At 38.2% G+C, this 14,930-nt stretch overlaps 1 protein-coding gene across 1 annotated transcript in view; it reads left to right on the forward strand.

The window, feature by feature from the left end:
* The window catches only part of SAAL1 (serum amyloid A like 1), a 51,213-nt gene extending 38,200 nt beyond the window's left edge, over nucleotides 1-13,013 (forward strand). Inside the window, exons 10-12 of the mRNA XM_004484278.5 lie at nucleotides 7,871-8,064; nucleotides 8,444-8,536; nucleotides 9,232-13,013. Of these exons, the coding sequence (XP_004484335.1) occupies nucleotides 7,871-8,064; nucleotides 8,444-8,536; nucleotides 9,232-9,324 (380 nt within the window). The 3' untranslated portion in view covers nucleotides 9,325-13,013. The remainder of the gene's footprint in view (nucleotides 1-7,870; nucleotides 8,065-8,443; nucleotides 8,537-9,231) is intronic.
* The last annotated feature ends 1,917 nt before the right edge of the window (nucleotides 13,014-14,930 follow it).

Genomic DNA, 14,930 nt, shown 5'->3' on the forward strand with positions numbered 1-14,930 from the left:
AAGTTTATCATTCATTCTCTAGCTCTCTGAGAGAACTTGGTTTACTTATTTCATATCAGAGAGGCCATGTAGTATTTGTCCTTTAATACCGAGTTGTTTCATTCAGCATAAGATTCCCAAGATTCATCCATGTTATCACATGTGTTTGTACTGTATTTGTTCTTGTAACTGAGTAGTAGTCCATTGTATGTATATACCACATTTTATTTATCCATTCATCTGTTTTGGCAATAGTGAACAATGCTGCTATGAACATTGGTGTGCATATATCGGTTTGTGTCCTTGTTTTCAGTTCTTCTGGGTATATACCCAGCAGTGGAATTGCTGGGTCATATGGCAAATCTATAGCTAGTTTTTTGAGAAACTGCCAAACTGTCCTCCAAAATGGCTGGATCCTTCTGCATTCCCACCAGCAGTGGATGAGTGTTCCCATTCCTCCACATTCTCTCCAACTGTAGTCTTCTGCTTTTTTCATAGCTGCCAGTCTTATGGGAGTAAGATGGTATCTCATTGTAGTTTTAATTTGCACTTCCCTAAAAGCTAGGGATTTTGAGCATTTTTTCATTTGTTTTTTAGCCATTTGTATATCATCTTTGGAGAAGTGTCTGTTTAAATCTTTTTCCCATTTTTTAAATGGGCTGTTTGTCTTTTTATTTTCAGGATATAGGAGTTCTTTATATATGCAAGATATAAGCCTCCTATCAGATATATGGTTACCAAATATTTTCTCCCATTGTGTAGGCTCTCTTTTCAATTTTCTGATAAACTCCTTTGAAGTGCAGAAGGTTTTAATTTTCAGGAAGTCCCATTTATCTATTCTTTTGCTGCTCGTGCTTTGGGTGTGAAGTTCATGAAGCCATTTCCTATTACAAAGTCCTGTATATGCCTCCCTACTTTGCTTTCCAAGGTCTTTATGGTCTTCGGTCTTATATTTAGGTCTTTGATCCATCTTGAGTTGATTTTTGTATAAAGTGTAAGTTGGTAATCCTCTTTCATTCTTTTACATATGGATATCCAGTTCTCCAGGCACCATTTGTTGAAAAGGCCATTCTCTCCCAGTTGAGAGGGTTTGGTGGCCTTGTGAAATACCATATGGCTGTATATATAAATATCTATATCAGAACTCTCAATTCGGTTCCATTGGTCGGTGTGTCTATCCGTGTGCCAATACCATGCTCTTTTCACTACTGTTGCTTTGTAGTATGTTTTGAAGTCAGGTAGTGCGATTCTTCCAATTTCGTTTTTCTTTTTCAGTATGTCTTTGGCTATTCGGGACCTCTTTCCTTTCCAAATAAATTTCATAGTTAGTTTCTTTAGTTCATTAAAGAATGATGTGTTGATTTTTATTGGGATTGCATTGAATCTGTAGATCAGTTTTGGTAGGATAGACATCTTAGTATTATTTAGTCTTCCTATCCATGAACAGGGAATATTCTTCCATTTATTTAGGTCTTCTTTGATTTCCTTGAACAGTGTTGTGTAGTTTTCTGTATAAGTCTTTTACCTCTTTAAATTTTTTCCTAGGTATTTGATTTTTTTATTCACTATTGTGAATGGTATTTGATTCCTGATTTCCTCCTCAGATTGCTCATTATTGGTGTACAGAAATGCTACTGATTTTTGTGCATTTATCTTGTAACCTGCAACTTTACTGAACTCATTGATAAGTTCTAGAAGCCTTGTTGTAGACTTGTCAGGGTTTTCTATGTATAGGCTCATATCATCTGCAAATAGTGAAATTTTGACTTCTTCCTTTCCAATCTGGATGCCTTTTATGTTTGGTTCTTGCTTCAGCGCTCAAGCAAGTACTTCTAAGACTATGTTAAATAAGAGGGGTGATAGTGGGCATCCTTGTCTTGTTCCTGATCTTAGAAGGAAAGATTTTAGGATTTCACCATTGTAAATTATGTTAGCTGTGGGTTTTTCATATATACGCTATCATGTTCAGAAAGTTTCCTACTATTCTGATCTTTTGCAGTGTTTTTATCAAGAAAGTGTGCTATGTTTTGTCAAATGCTTTTTCTGCATCTATACATATGATCATGTGATTTTTTTCCCTTCAATCTGTTTATGTGGTGTATTACATTAATTGATTTTCTTATGTTGAGCCATCCTTGCATACCAGGAATGAACCCCATTTGGTCATGGTGTATAGTTTGTTTAATGTGTTGTTGAATACGATTAGCAAGTATTTTGTTGAGGATTTTTGCGTCAAGGTTCATTAGAGAGATTGGTCTGTAATTTTCCTTTCTTGTGGTGTCTTTGTTTGGCTTCGGTACTAGAGTAATGTTGGCATCATAGAATGAGTTAGGCAATGTTCCTTCTGTTTCAGTTTTTTGGAAGAGTTTAAGCAAGATTGATGTTAGTTCTTTCCAGAATGTTTTGTAGAATTCACCCGTGAAGCCATCTGGCCCAGGGCTCTTTTTAGTTGAGAGGTTTTTAGTGACTGATTCTATCTCTTTACTTGTGATTGGTTTGTTGAGATCATCAAGTTCTTCTTTTGTCAATGTAGGCTGCTTATGTGTTTCTAGGAATTTGTCCATTTCCTCTAAGTTGTCATTCTTGTTGGAATGTAGTTTTTCAAAGTATCCTGTTATGATAGTCTTTATTTCAGTGGGATCAGTGGTGATATCTCCTTTCTCATTTCTTATTTTGTGTATTTACATCTTCTCTCCTTTTTTCTTTGTTAATCCAGCTAAGAGTTGTCAATTTTATTGATTTTCGCAAAGAACCAGCTCTTGGTTTTATTTTTTCAAGTGCTTATTTTCTATTTCATTTAGTTCTGCTCTGATGTTTGTTATTTCTTTCTTCTTCCTTTGGGGTTAGTTTGTTGTTTTTTAACTAATTCCTACAAGTGTGCATTTAGTTCTTCAAATTTAGCTCTTTCTTCTTTTTTGATGTATGAATTTATGGCTATAAGTTTCCCTCTCAGTACTGCTTTTGCTGCATCCCATAAGTTTGGATATGTTGTGTTATCATTTTCATTAGTTTCAAGGTAGTTATTAATTTTCTTTGAGATTTCTCCTTGTCCCACTGTTTTTCTAAGAGTGTATTGTTTAACTTCCAAATCTTGGTGCCAAATCTGGGTGTGTGACCCTTGCAGATTTCCAGCTTCATTCCATTGTGGTCAGAGAAATTATTTTGTATGATTTCTGTCTTTCTGAATTCATTTAGACTTTTTCTGTTGCCTAGCATGTGGTCTATCTTGGAGAATGATCCGTGTGCACTTGAGAAGAATGTTTATCCTGCTGTATTTGGGTGTAATGTTCTGTATATGTCTATTAGGTCCTCTAATATATTGTTCAAATCTTTGTTTCTTTATTGATTCTCTTTTGAGATGTTCTGTCTAAAGTTGTTAGTGGTGTATTAAAGTCCCCCACTATAATTGTAGAGGTATCTATTTCTTCACTTAGTTCCCAGTGTTTGCCTCACGTTTTTGGAGGCACCCTTGTTAGGAGCATAAATGTTTATGATTGTTCTTTCTTTTTGAAAAATTATACCTTTCAGTAATATGTAGTGTCCATCTTTGTCTCTTACAATTGTTTTGCATTTAAAGTGTATTTTGTCTGATATTAATATAGCTACTCCTGCCCTTTTTTGGTTATTGTTTGCTTGTAAGATTGTTTTCCAGCCATTCACTTTCAACCTCCTTGAATCCCTGGTTCTAATTTGTGTTTCTTGCAGACAGCATATAGATGGGTCATATTTCCTTATCCAATCTTCCAGTCTGAGTCTCTTGACAGGTGAGTTTAATCCATTGACATTCAGTGTTATTACTTTCAAGGAATTACGTATGTTAGCCATATGTTTGGATTTGTGTTTGTCATATTCTGTTTGATTTTCTTTTTCTGTTTTTGTCTTTTTAGTTACTCTTACACTCTCCTCCAACTCTGTCTCCCTTGTTTTTTTCTTTCTTCCTACAGAACTCCCTTTAGTATTTCTTGAAGGGCATGATTCTTGTTGGCATACTCTCTTAGTTTCTGTTTATTTGTGAATATTTTGAACTCTCCATCATTTTTGAATGCTAACTTTCCTGGATAGAGTATTCTCGGTTAGAAATTTTTTTCTTTTAGTACCTTGACTATGTCATAGCACTGCCTTCTTTCCTCAGTGGTGTCAGATGAGAAATCAGCACTTAATCTTATGGAGCCTCCCTTGTATGTGATGGTTCTCTTTTCTCTTGCCGCTTTTAGTATTTTCTCTTTGTCTTGAGCATTGGATAACTTGACAAGTATATGTCTTAGGGTAGACCTGTTGGGATTTATGCTGTTTGGGGTGTGTTGTGCTTCCTGGACATGTACATCCATCTCCCTCAATAGGTTTGGGAAGTTTTCAGCCATTATTTCCTCCAACACCCTTTCTGTCCCCTTTCCCCTCTCTTCTTCTTCTGGAATGTCTGTAATACATATGTTGGCGCGTTTTGCATTGTCATTCAGGTCCCTAAGCCCCTGCTGAATTTTTTCCTGTCTTTTTATCAACCAGTTCTACTATCTGTTTGATTTCAGATATACTGTCTTCCACATCACTTAATCTCTCCTCTGCCTCTTCGAGTCTGCTGTTCTTTCCTGAGAGTGTATTTTTGATTTCATGAATTGTGCTGTTCATCACCATCATATCCGTTACATTTTTGGGTATGATTGCAATTTCTTCTGCATTCTCTCCAATTGTTTTCTTCATATTCTTAATCTCTTCCTTCACCTCATCAAATTGGTCCCTAATATATGTTTTGATCTTTAATTACTTGTTCGATGTTCTGCTCCTCTTCCTGGTTTTTAGTTTGTTCATTGGATTGGGGCATGTTTTCCTGATTATTGGTTTGGTTTGTAGTTTTTTGTTGCTGTCTGGTCATCATTTTATCTTGACGGGTTTAGTCAGTTGCTTAGCTTCTTTGTCTAGTTTGGAGTTTAGTTGTTTTTGCGTGCGTGTTAAGTCTTCTCTTTGTCGCTTTGTTCTTCTTATTTTATTTCCTAGTTGTTGGCTAAGTTCACTTGAAGGAAAATATTAGGACTAGAGAAAGCAAAAGGAGTAAGAAAAGAAAATGAATAATAGTAGTATTGATAGTAAATATTAACACAGGAACCATGTGAGATATAGGAGAATGGATATTAGACTCATCTAAGGTATGTAGAGTTATAACAATAAGAAAAGTAGAGTATGTAAAAATCTGAATATGGGCAGGAATACAGTGTGAATTAAAAGGCCTGTGTGTTCAAGAGAGAGGGAAAGAGAAAAGAGAGGACAATAATATAAGGAGTGAATATAAGGCAGAAAACAGAACAAAGGTATTAGTAATAAAGAGTCAAAGAAATAGGGGGGCAAACAAAGAGGTGTAATGTAAGAGAAACAGTCAATGATGGAGGATGGAAAGATGTAGAGGAAAGGGAATAGTGTTGGTGGCCAAAATCAATACACACAGAAAAGAGTAAATGGAGGATGAGGAAATACAGCAAATGTGAAACTCTCCCTGCAGCACCTAATGTAAGAAGAATAAGAAAGCAGAGAAAGCAAGAAAGAGAAAAAAAGGGGGACAAAAGGGAGTGGGGAAGTAAGCAGGAAAAAGAGAAAGGAAAAAGAAAGAACAAAGGGCCTTGGGGGGGATAAAGAGGAAGGAAAAATGAGTAAAAACCAAGCAAATACTAGGGAAAGTTTCAAGCAAGGAATCCTGTTTGTAGTTAAATAAAACGCTTAGGGATCTGACATTCTGTTCCCCCTTTTCTCTCTTCCTCACTTCCCTCTCTCCCAGGCAGCAGGAAAGCTGCCTGAGAGGTCTGGTGGGAGATTCAAGTGGGTCCTTGTTGAATCAACTCCACACAGAAAACAATGACTATTTCCAGAGAGAGAGCACCCACACCTCACCAGGAACCCCAAGTATGCTATAGGAGGCTTGGAAAGCAACTTCTACAGTCCCTCTCCTTTAGGTGTGCTATGAGAGGGCTTGTTGATTTTCTGACTCCACCTTCTCCCAGGCCAAGTTTCCTATCCCAGGGTATTTAGGTGAATCGTGCTTTCTCAGCAGATTCGCCAGTCCTCTCTTCCAGACTCTTCCCAAGCCAGCCGGTATGCTCCTCCAAGTGCAAGAAAAGAAGAAAAGAAAAGAAAAGAAAAAGGGGCGGGGGGCGGGGAACACCAGAATATCAAACCCACACTAGCCAGGCCCCCCTACTGCATCCCCCACCGAATCTCACAAAGTCCCCACCATTCACAGAGTCAGTACAAAACCCGAGGGCTAAGGCAATCCCGGACCTCCGGGAGTTCTGGACTTGGGAAAGGGAAGTCCGGGACTCTGCAGACCCAGGGCATGTCAGTCCGTGGAACTCAGGGGACACTGATCTGGGGAACACACATCCAGGGACCATAGGGCCCAGGAACACCACAGCACAGCTCTCAATTCTCAGGAAACACCTCGGCCGCCAGCTCCAGGGGGAAGGGTCCTGCCCGTTCACAGCTTCCAACCTCTGATTGTTGAAACTGTAATTCTACCTTTAGCAACACCACCTCTGCCACTCTCTCTCCAAATCGATGTCCACACACCCTCCACCCTGCAAGCCCTCAAGACAGCCCGCTCTGTCAAGACTCCAACCCCACTCGACCGTGCCTCTTTGCAGGAGAGACCGTACTGTGCACTCACTCAGACTCCTACCGCACAATTTCAATGCCAAGTTGAAAGCTTTTAGAGCTGCCTACGGCCACTGTGCCAAGGGGTGCTGTGCACTGTAGGCACCCCTCACCCAGGGAATTTTAGTAGATGTGGGGTCAGGGTGAACTGGCTATTTCCATCTTTAAGTCACTGAGTGAAATTTCTGTTTTCTGTTCTCTGAGATGAGTTTGTATGTTCTGAGAATAAATAAAATATTAAGGGTAAAAAAACAAAAACAAAACATAAGAGGTTCCCATATACCCCACTCCCCACCCCCATCAACTTTTTAAATTGTACTTTTTTGAAGATGCGTAGACACAAAAAATGTTACATTGAAAAAATATGAGGTTCGCATTTACACCCCACTCCTCCCACATCAACAACCTCTTTCATCATTGTGGCACATTCATTGTATTTGGTGAATACCTTTTGCAGCACTGCTGCACCACCTGGATAATACTTTACATTGTAGTTTACACTCTTCCCCAGTCCATTCAGTGGGTTATGGCAGGGTATATAATGTCCAGCATCTGTCCCTGCAACATCATTTGGGACAACTCCAAGTCCCCAAAATGCCCCCGTATCACATCTCTTTTTCCCTCTCCCTGCCCTGAGCGACTACTGTGGCCACTTTCTCCACATCAGTGCTACAATTTCTTCCAATAGTAGTCACAGTAGATCCATAGTAGAATCTCAGCAAGTCCACTCTAATCCATATTTTATTCCTCCATCCTGTGGACCCTGGGATGGTGATGTCCACTCCCATATATCGAGAGGGGGCTTAGATTCCACATGGATGATGGTTGCAGTTCTCCTGCTTGCAGTTGTAGGCAGTCTTGGTTCTCTCATGTGGTGGTTCCTTGTTCTCTTGGTCTAAAATGTTTCCTTGGCTTTTTGCATTGCTGATTGTTTTTCATCTTTAGTTCTAGATTCAGTGTCACTTTTTCAGAGAGCCTGGCTACTTTGGTATATTTCTTTTTATTTCCTTCATAGCACTTAGGACCACAACCTGAAATTAATCTGTTTTATTTATTTACATATTGAAAAATATAAAAATGTAAGACTTTCAAATGCTGAGGTATTGATGATCTTATTTTTATACCATGTCTATAGTACTTAAAACAAATCCTAGCACTAGTAGGAACCAATTAGCTGAATGAATATCTGGATGAATGAATGAAAAACCAAGTTTAACTGGCCAATTCTGTATCTCTTGATTTGTTTGTCCACTAGATCTTCCTCTAATTGACAGCCTAATTCGGGTCTTAAAAAATGTGGAACATTGTCAGAAGAAACCAGAGAACTCGTCAGAGTCTAACACAGAAGAAACTAAAATGTCCGACTTAACTGAAGATGATTTCCACTTGAAAATCTTAAAAGATATTTCATGTGAATTCCTTTCTAATATTTTTCAGGCATTAACAAAGGTAGGAAAGAAGTATTGATGATTTCTTTGGCAAAAGGAAGTGTGGATTGCTTAATGCTCCAAATTTTACTATCATTGTTATTATTTTCGAAAATATAAAAGTTATTATAGCTCTATTACATAAATTTGGGAAAATAGAGGAAGGAGAAATTCATCAGCTATAATTTTATAATCTTAAACCAGCAACTAGTGTGGTTTTGCATCATTTCCTTAAAAAAATTATGTATGCATTTTTTTAATAACTTGTAACCCAATATACACCATTTTTATAGACTGCTCTTTTTTGTTAACATAAGCACTTTTCCTGACTCTAGATCAATTCACCAGATAAAGCTTTAGAAAATTTCTTTTGTTGACATTAAGTCTTTTTGTGTTCTTAGGAGACTGTGGCTCAGGGGCTAAAGGAGGGCCATTTAAGTAAACACAAGTGTTTGTGTGCATTTCAAAACCTTCTTCCTTTGTATGGCCCAGTGGTGAGTATGAGTAACTATAGAGATGGCTAAGCTTCAGAGGATTACCAAATAAAATCCTTTATCTTTGAGTCCATTGTCAAAGAAGATTGTGCTGACCATGTGATGCGATGCCTTTTTTGGATAGATAATTCTCCTGGATAACTCATAGGACTGGCCTGGGTAACAGTTCTAATTTGAGGAGAAAGGTGTCAACCCTGAATTTATAGTATCCCTTTTTTGTCATGAAGTAGACAGTATTTATATTAAGCTAAAGTAAAATTCTTAGACAGGAATAAGGAATAGTCAAGAGGTTTTTGTGGTTCCTTACATGATAGCATCTTTCCTACCGTTAAAGGCAGTTTCAAAATAGGAACTCCCTTAGGCAAATAAAGTACAGAATGTGGGAGTGAGGGGACATGTAAGCAAGGAGAATGATGATAAAACTCCAGTAGTGGACCCTACAGGAAGTACTGGGAGGATGGGTTCTAGCTTAATAGTAAAACAGAATGATAAGAGATAATCACTTGGTAATGTTTCAGAGGCATAGCCAGGAAGTCCTGTTACTTTTTTGTTTGTTTTAGTTTTTTGGTACTGTTACTGACATCTGTAGTTGGATTCTCTAGCCACTGCTAGATTCATTAGAGGCAGCAATGACTATCTAAAATCAACCTCTCCTTGCATTTACATTTATTTGGTTCTTTTCTTTGACTCAACAGGTAGAAGATTTTCTTAAAATTCTACATGAAGTTGATGAAGCCCTTGCTGATGACCTGGAAAAAAACTTCCCGAGTTTGAGGGTTCAGACTTAACAGCTGAATTGGGATTTCCTCTGCCCAAGAAATAACTTTATTTTCCTCACAGTTGAAATTGACATATAGGAAACATTAAGCCTATGTTAGGTAATTATTGTCTGGTATTGCTTCCAAGTCCTTCTTCTTTCCCCAGCCTTTTTTGGCATTGGAATCTGGAATTCAGATCTCTCACTTTTCTATAGAAGCATAAACCACCACTACCCTCTCTTTTTTTTTTTTTTTTTTTGTATTGGTTATGTGTTATTTATCATCTGCAGGTAAAGAAAACAAACGTACATGTTTGTCATTGAGGTTCTTAGTAGGATATTTGAGGAGGTGGTGAGGATTTTTGCCTCTTTCTTTTTTTTTGGCCTAACTCTTAATTCTGACTTTTATGTGAGGACTTTTTGTATCTGTTAGAAGAACAGTCACCTGCACTAATAGAAAGCCCTACTGTAGAAGCTACAGCTGATACTGTCACGTCTCTTTTGCAGTAGGAAGTCCAGAGGTGGGCAGTCCAGGCCTAATAAAGTGGCTCAGGGACCATGTCTCCTTTAGCCTTTCCATGTGGCTTGTCCTGTAGACCTTTGTGTTCATGCTTATTGTCTTGTGGTTAAGGAGACTGTACCCAGTCTGGACCTTTCATCTACATTCAGGGAGGAAAAGGAAAAAAAGGCAAAGGGGCTTTTTTCTAGCAAGTCTTTACATTTTTACTTGGGAAGGACAGGCCTCCCTATCCATGTTGTATGGCTATCCCTAGTTGCAAGTGTTTGAAATCAAGTAATTTTTCTGTCTAATCTCTATAGGAGAGAAGAGAAGGAAAGAAAGGGGTGTGAATAGCTTTTAGTGTTTACCATAATATGCAAACGTATTTTAGCCATTTTGTAAGTATAATTTTTGTTGATTCCATACCCATTAGTAATAGTTCAGAAACATTAGTGTGACTAGTTTAGTTTTTATGTTTTAATTTTTTCCCCCAGTATTGTACATATGAAGGTAGAAATGCTAAAAGCACATTAACAAAGTTTTCTTGAATATTTTTAGCGTATTCCAGTGGTTGAATTTCAGAAAATTTATTTGCTTGAGTAAATTCAGGTTTTTTAAATTAAGATTAAGGAAGTTTAATAACTTCTGATTGTTTTCAAACTGTGCTATACATGATTTTTTCCCTTTCATACGTTATCACTCTTTATAGAAACTCTAATGAAACATTCAGAGAATTAGCCAGGTATATTCACAGAAGCATCCAGTTAGCATGCTTTCAGTTACTTAAAATTGGAAAGACTTTTAATAAGATTTTAAGAAAATGCCAGTTATGAAGAGCAGATCCAGCTTTTAAACATTTTTTCTAATATAGCCCCTTCCCAGTTTATTTCAGGACATCTTTGGTTTTAAAGCATTTGTCTTGCCTCACACATTTTTTTTCTGGAGTGATTTTTGCTGGTAAAACACAGGGATACCGTATTGGTATAAAATACACAATTTTTCAGTTTGAGGGTTTTTTTTTCTTTTAGGATTTTTATTTATTTATTCCGCCTGTTCCCCCCATTGTCTGCTGTCTGTGTATCCCGCTGTGTTTTCTGTGTCTACTTGTATTCTCATTCAGCTGTTCTGGGAACCAATCCTGGGGCCTTCTGGAGTCAGAGAGAGGTGATTACTCTCTTGCGCCACCTCAGCTCCCCTGCTCTGCCACATCTTATTTTCTCTCCTCTGTGTGTCTTGTGTCATCTTGTGGCACCAGCTCTCCGCTTTGGCCAGCTCTCCTGAGCAGGGTAGTTTTTCCAGCACAAGGTGGCATTCCCATGCAGGGCGGCTCCCCTGCACAGGGCTGTATTCCCGCATTCCTGCATGGACCGGCACTCCCCGTGGGCCAGCTCACCCTCACCAGGAGGCCCTGGGCATCAAACCCTGGACCTCCTATATGGTAGACAGGAACCCAGTTGTTTGAGCCACATCCATTTCCCAATTTGAGGATATTTTTATCACTGAGATGTCACTGCTGAAAAGAATTGAACTATAAATTTAAAATCTTATAATTGAAATCCAAATTGGTAGGTTTACCTAATATATATAGTTTCATGTCTTGGGCAAAGACCTAATCTGTAGACTGAATATGTGAGTGTATTTAACATGGGATTTCAGAGACACCAATGAAATCACTCTCCTGTCTGCTAGCAGATGCTAAAACTCCTCTCGTTATTCCTTTAAGTTTAAAGTTGTTAAGATGCAAATAATCCTGTAAGAATAATACTTCAAATTACTAGTCATATTTACTTCAGTGCGTATGAAGTTAATTTTTTTTTCCCCTGAGAGCATGTTTTCAAAGGGAGAGCACAAGGGCCTTGGGTATCTGAGGGAGGGAGTACTACCCAAAGAGGGCAAGTTACAGACGGAGAGAAGGGGTGTACAATGGGAAGGCTGTGCGTATCCAAGGTACTTGTCTGCATCACATTCTGCCTCCAACCTGCCCTATTTACTTTATTTCTTGCTATTATCATACCGTGAGGTAGTACATAATTTCATAGTATTTTGATATGTTTGAAAACTTTCTATATCTACAAATTATAATAGTTCTTTTAAAAAAACTAAACGTGAGTGATATTAAAAATATTTTTAATGCTACATGACCTGAAGAATTTGCAAAAAAAATAATGCTTGAATCAGTTAGTGATATTTTGATATGGTGCTTTCTGCAAAAAACATAAATATGAAGTTTGGAATTAAATGTACAAATGAAATTGAAACATTCTTTTGTGTTCGGAGGGGAAGAATTCCAAGAGGAACTTTAGTATTTGTTATATGTGTCATTCTATTTCTAATTAACTTTAAATTCAATTTTTGAAGTGCTTGAACCACTCAGAAGATAACTTGTCCTTCTCCCCCTTTTATTTTCTTTAAAGATATTTTATCCCCTGCCGTCAGAACTAAACTTTTTTCTAGGCTGATACATCTTTCTGTATCAGATGACTTTTAATCAGTTATCCTGATTCATGTAAGTGGAAAAAGGAAGTTTAAAAATGACCTCTCCATGTATATACTTTGTTTGTTTTCATGAGACATATGCAGGAACCATATGCATTAAGAAACAACCCCTGTTTGGGGTTCATAAAATAACACCATTTTCTATTCTGCAGGACTTGGGGTATAGCAATGCTGTGTCCTAGCTCTAGCTGTGCGTTTTAGTAGATTGAAGAGGAGTACTAGGGCTATAAATTATCTTAATAGATCTTTTAAGCCTAGCCTATTATTTTTTTAAGTAAAAAGTCCATATTAATTTAGGACTGAACTATATATTCTGTTTAAACATACGTTGTCTTTTATCACTTTGCAATGTCAATCTCCTTTCTACTCCTAGCAGAAGATTTAAAAAAGGGAAAATAGGTGAACATTTCCTTGAATTAATCCATGTCTTTCTCTACATGTGTCTATGTATGTGGGTTGTTTTGTTTTGCTTTTTTTGGTTCTCAGTGTGAGATCTAATCCAAGAACCATTATTAAATGTCATGTATGTCTAATGAAATAATATGTCTTGGATTTGCTTTAAAATAGTCCCAGGTGAAGGGAGGGAATTGAGTTAAGGGAGTAGATGAAATAAGATTGGACATTAATGGAAATTGTTGAAGCTGGGGAATGGGTACATAGGGCTCTGTTATATGACTCTATTTTTGTATATGTTTGAAACTTCCTATTAAAAAAGTTATTAAAAAGTTTTGAGCCTGAATTTCATTATGAATGGTGCTTATTTTTATGTCTAAATAAAACTCAAGCTATTTTGTTAATGTTACAAACTGTTGAATTCAACACAGTTGAAACCCACAAATACTTGGTAGATTTCAGTATATAACCACTAATGAAAAAATTATTCTTTTTCATTGTTTTTAGCTGACCTGACAAGGAGAATTGTGTCCTTTCAGCATTTGCCATGAGGAATGCTAGTGACTATTATCCAGATAGGAAACTCTCAAATACATGTACCACCATGGTGTGATACTTTTACTAACAAAAGTCCTTACTTGTGATCTTTAATGTTGTATTTTGTGGGTGGAGGGGTACTAAGGGAAGGAAGCAGAATCATGGAATTTTAGAGATGGAGAGATTCTTAGAGATCTCCTATGTCCAGTGCTTACTCATTTGACTGGTTGAACCTACCAGAGCCTGGGCCAGTGTAGTTCTGAGGACCTGGACGGACCTAAAGCAGCAACCAAAGGAGACCAGGTAAGCCTGGAAGCAGGAGGACATATGGTGGCTGCTGCTAGCCTTCCACTCTCACCTCATGGTCTTTGTTCATCTTTGTCTATCTGCAGAGAATACAAAGTCTTTATTCATTGCTAAAATCTTATGGTGTAACTTAGGTAATTTGCTTTAAGTCAAATTTGCTTAAATCTTGGCATAACCTAGGGAACATGTAATATAAAAGCTAAAGAACCTCCCTGGGTTTCTCCTTAGTTTTCAAAGTCAAAGATTTTGGAATATGAGTCCATTCCTTTCACCCCGACTTCGTGCCCACAAGACTGCACGTTAATAGCTGTATTGGGCCTTGCCTCGAAGTCCATGTCTGCAAGCCTTCCTTAGCTCAGCAGCAGCATGGAGTGGGCCCGTTTCATTTTACTCTCATTGTCCATTCCTCAGGGCCCTGAGGAGGAACACCATTCTGGGAGAGGGTCATGCCACTGAACCCATCCCTGGAAGAGGGGGGATCTAGACTGCAGGAGATAGTATCTGGAAATAGAGTTAGAAATCTCCTGCTTTGACTCCCCATAAACTTCTGGCCGCCTCAGTTCAAAGTTTCTGCTGAGGTATGGCTTCAGCTTTTACATGGTAAAACAAGGACACACCAGTCTCTCTCATGTTTGAGATTTTGTTCTCCCTGCTTAATCACTTCTCTTGATATTTCTTTAAATAATGAGAGGGATTCTTCCTAGTTAGCAGTTAGTCTTTTTATATATGGCAGTTGTGGGTTACTGACCACCCTGTGGATTGGCTACTTGGGCTAAGTGTGCACCCCTAATACAATCAACTAAAGCTAAAATTAAAATGAATGTGATAAAAAATTTGCCTAAGGGCACAAAAGAATGTGGGCACCAAACCTTTATGCCAGGCAGAAACGATCTCCATTTATTTTTAAGTGATTTTTTTTTTGGTCTTTTTAATGTTACATTAAAAAAATATGAGGTCCCCATATACCCCCCACCCTCCTCACCCCACTCCTCCCATAACAACGACCTCCTCCACCATCATGGGACATTCATTGGGCTTGGTGAATACATCTCTGAGCACTGCTGCATCACATGGTCAATGGTCCACATTATAGTTTACACTCTTCCCCCAGTCCACCCAGTGGGCCATGGGAGGACATACAATGTCTGATAACTGTCCCTGCAGCACCACCCAGGACAGCTCCAAGTCCTGAAAATCCCCCCACATCACATCTCTTCCACTCCCTACCCCCAGCAGCCACCATGGCCACTTTCTCCACACCAATGCCACATTTTCTTCAATTTCTAATCACAATAGTTCATGAATAGAATATTAGTAAGTCCACTCTAATCCATACTCTATTCCTCCATCCTGTGGACCATGGAATGGTTGTGTCCACTCCACATCTATATCAAGAGGGCTTAGAT

This window comes from Dasypus novemcinctus, chromosome 10, assembly GCF_030445035.2.
Source record: "Dasypus novemcinctus isolate mDasNov1 chromosome 10, mDasNov1.1.hap2, whole genome shotgun sequence".
NCBI lineage: Eukaryota > Metazoa > Chordata > Mammalia > Cingulata > Dasypodidae > Dasypus > Dasypus novemcinctus.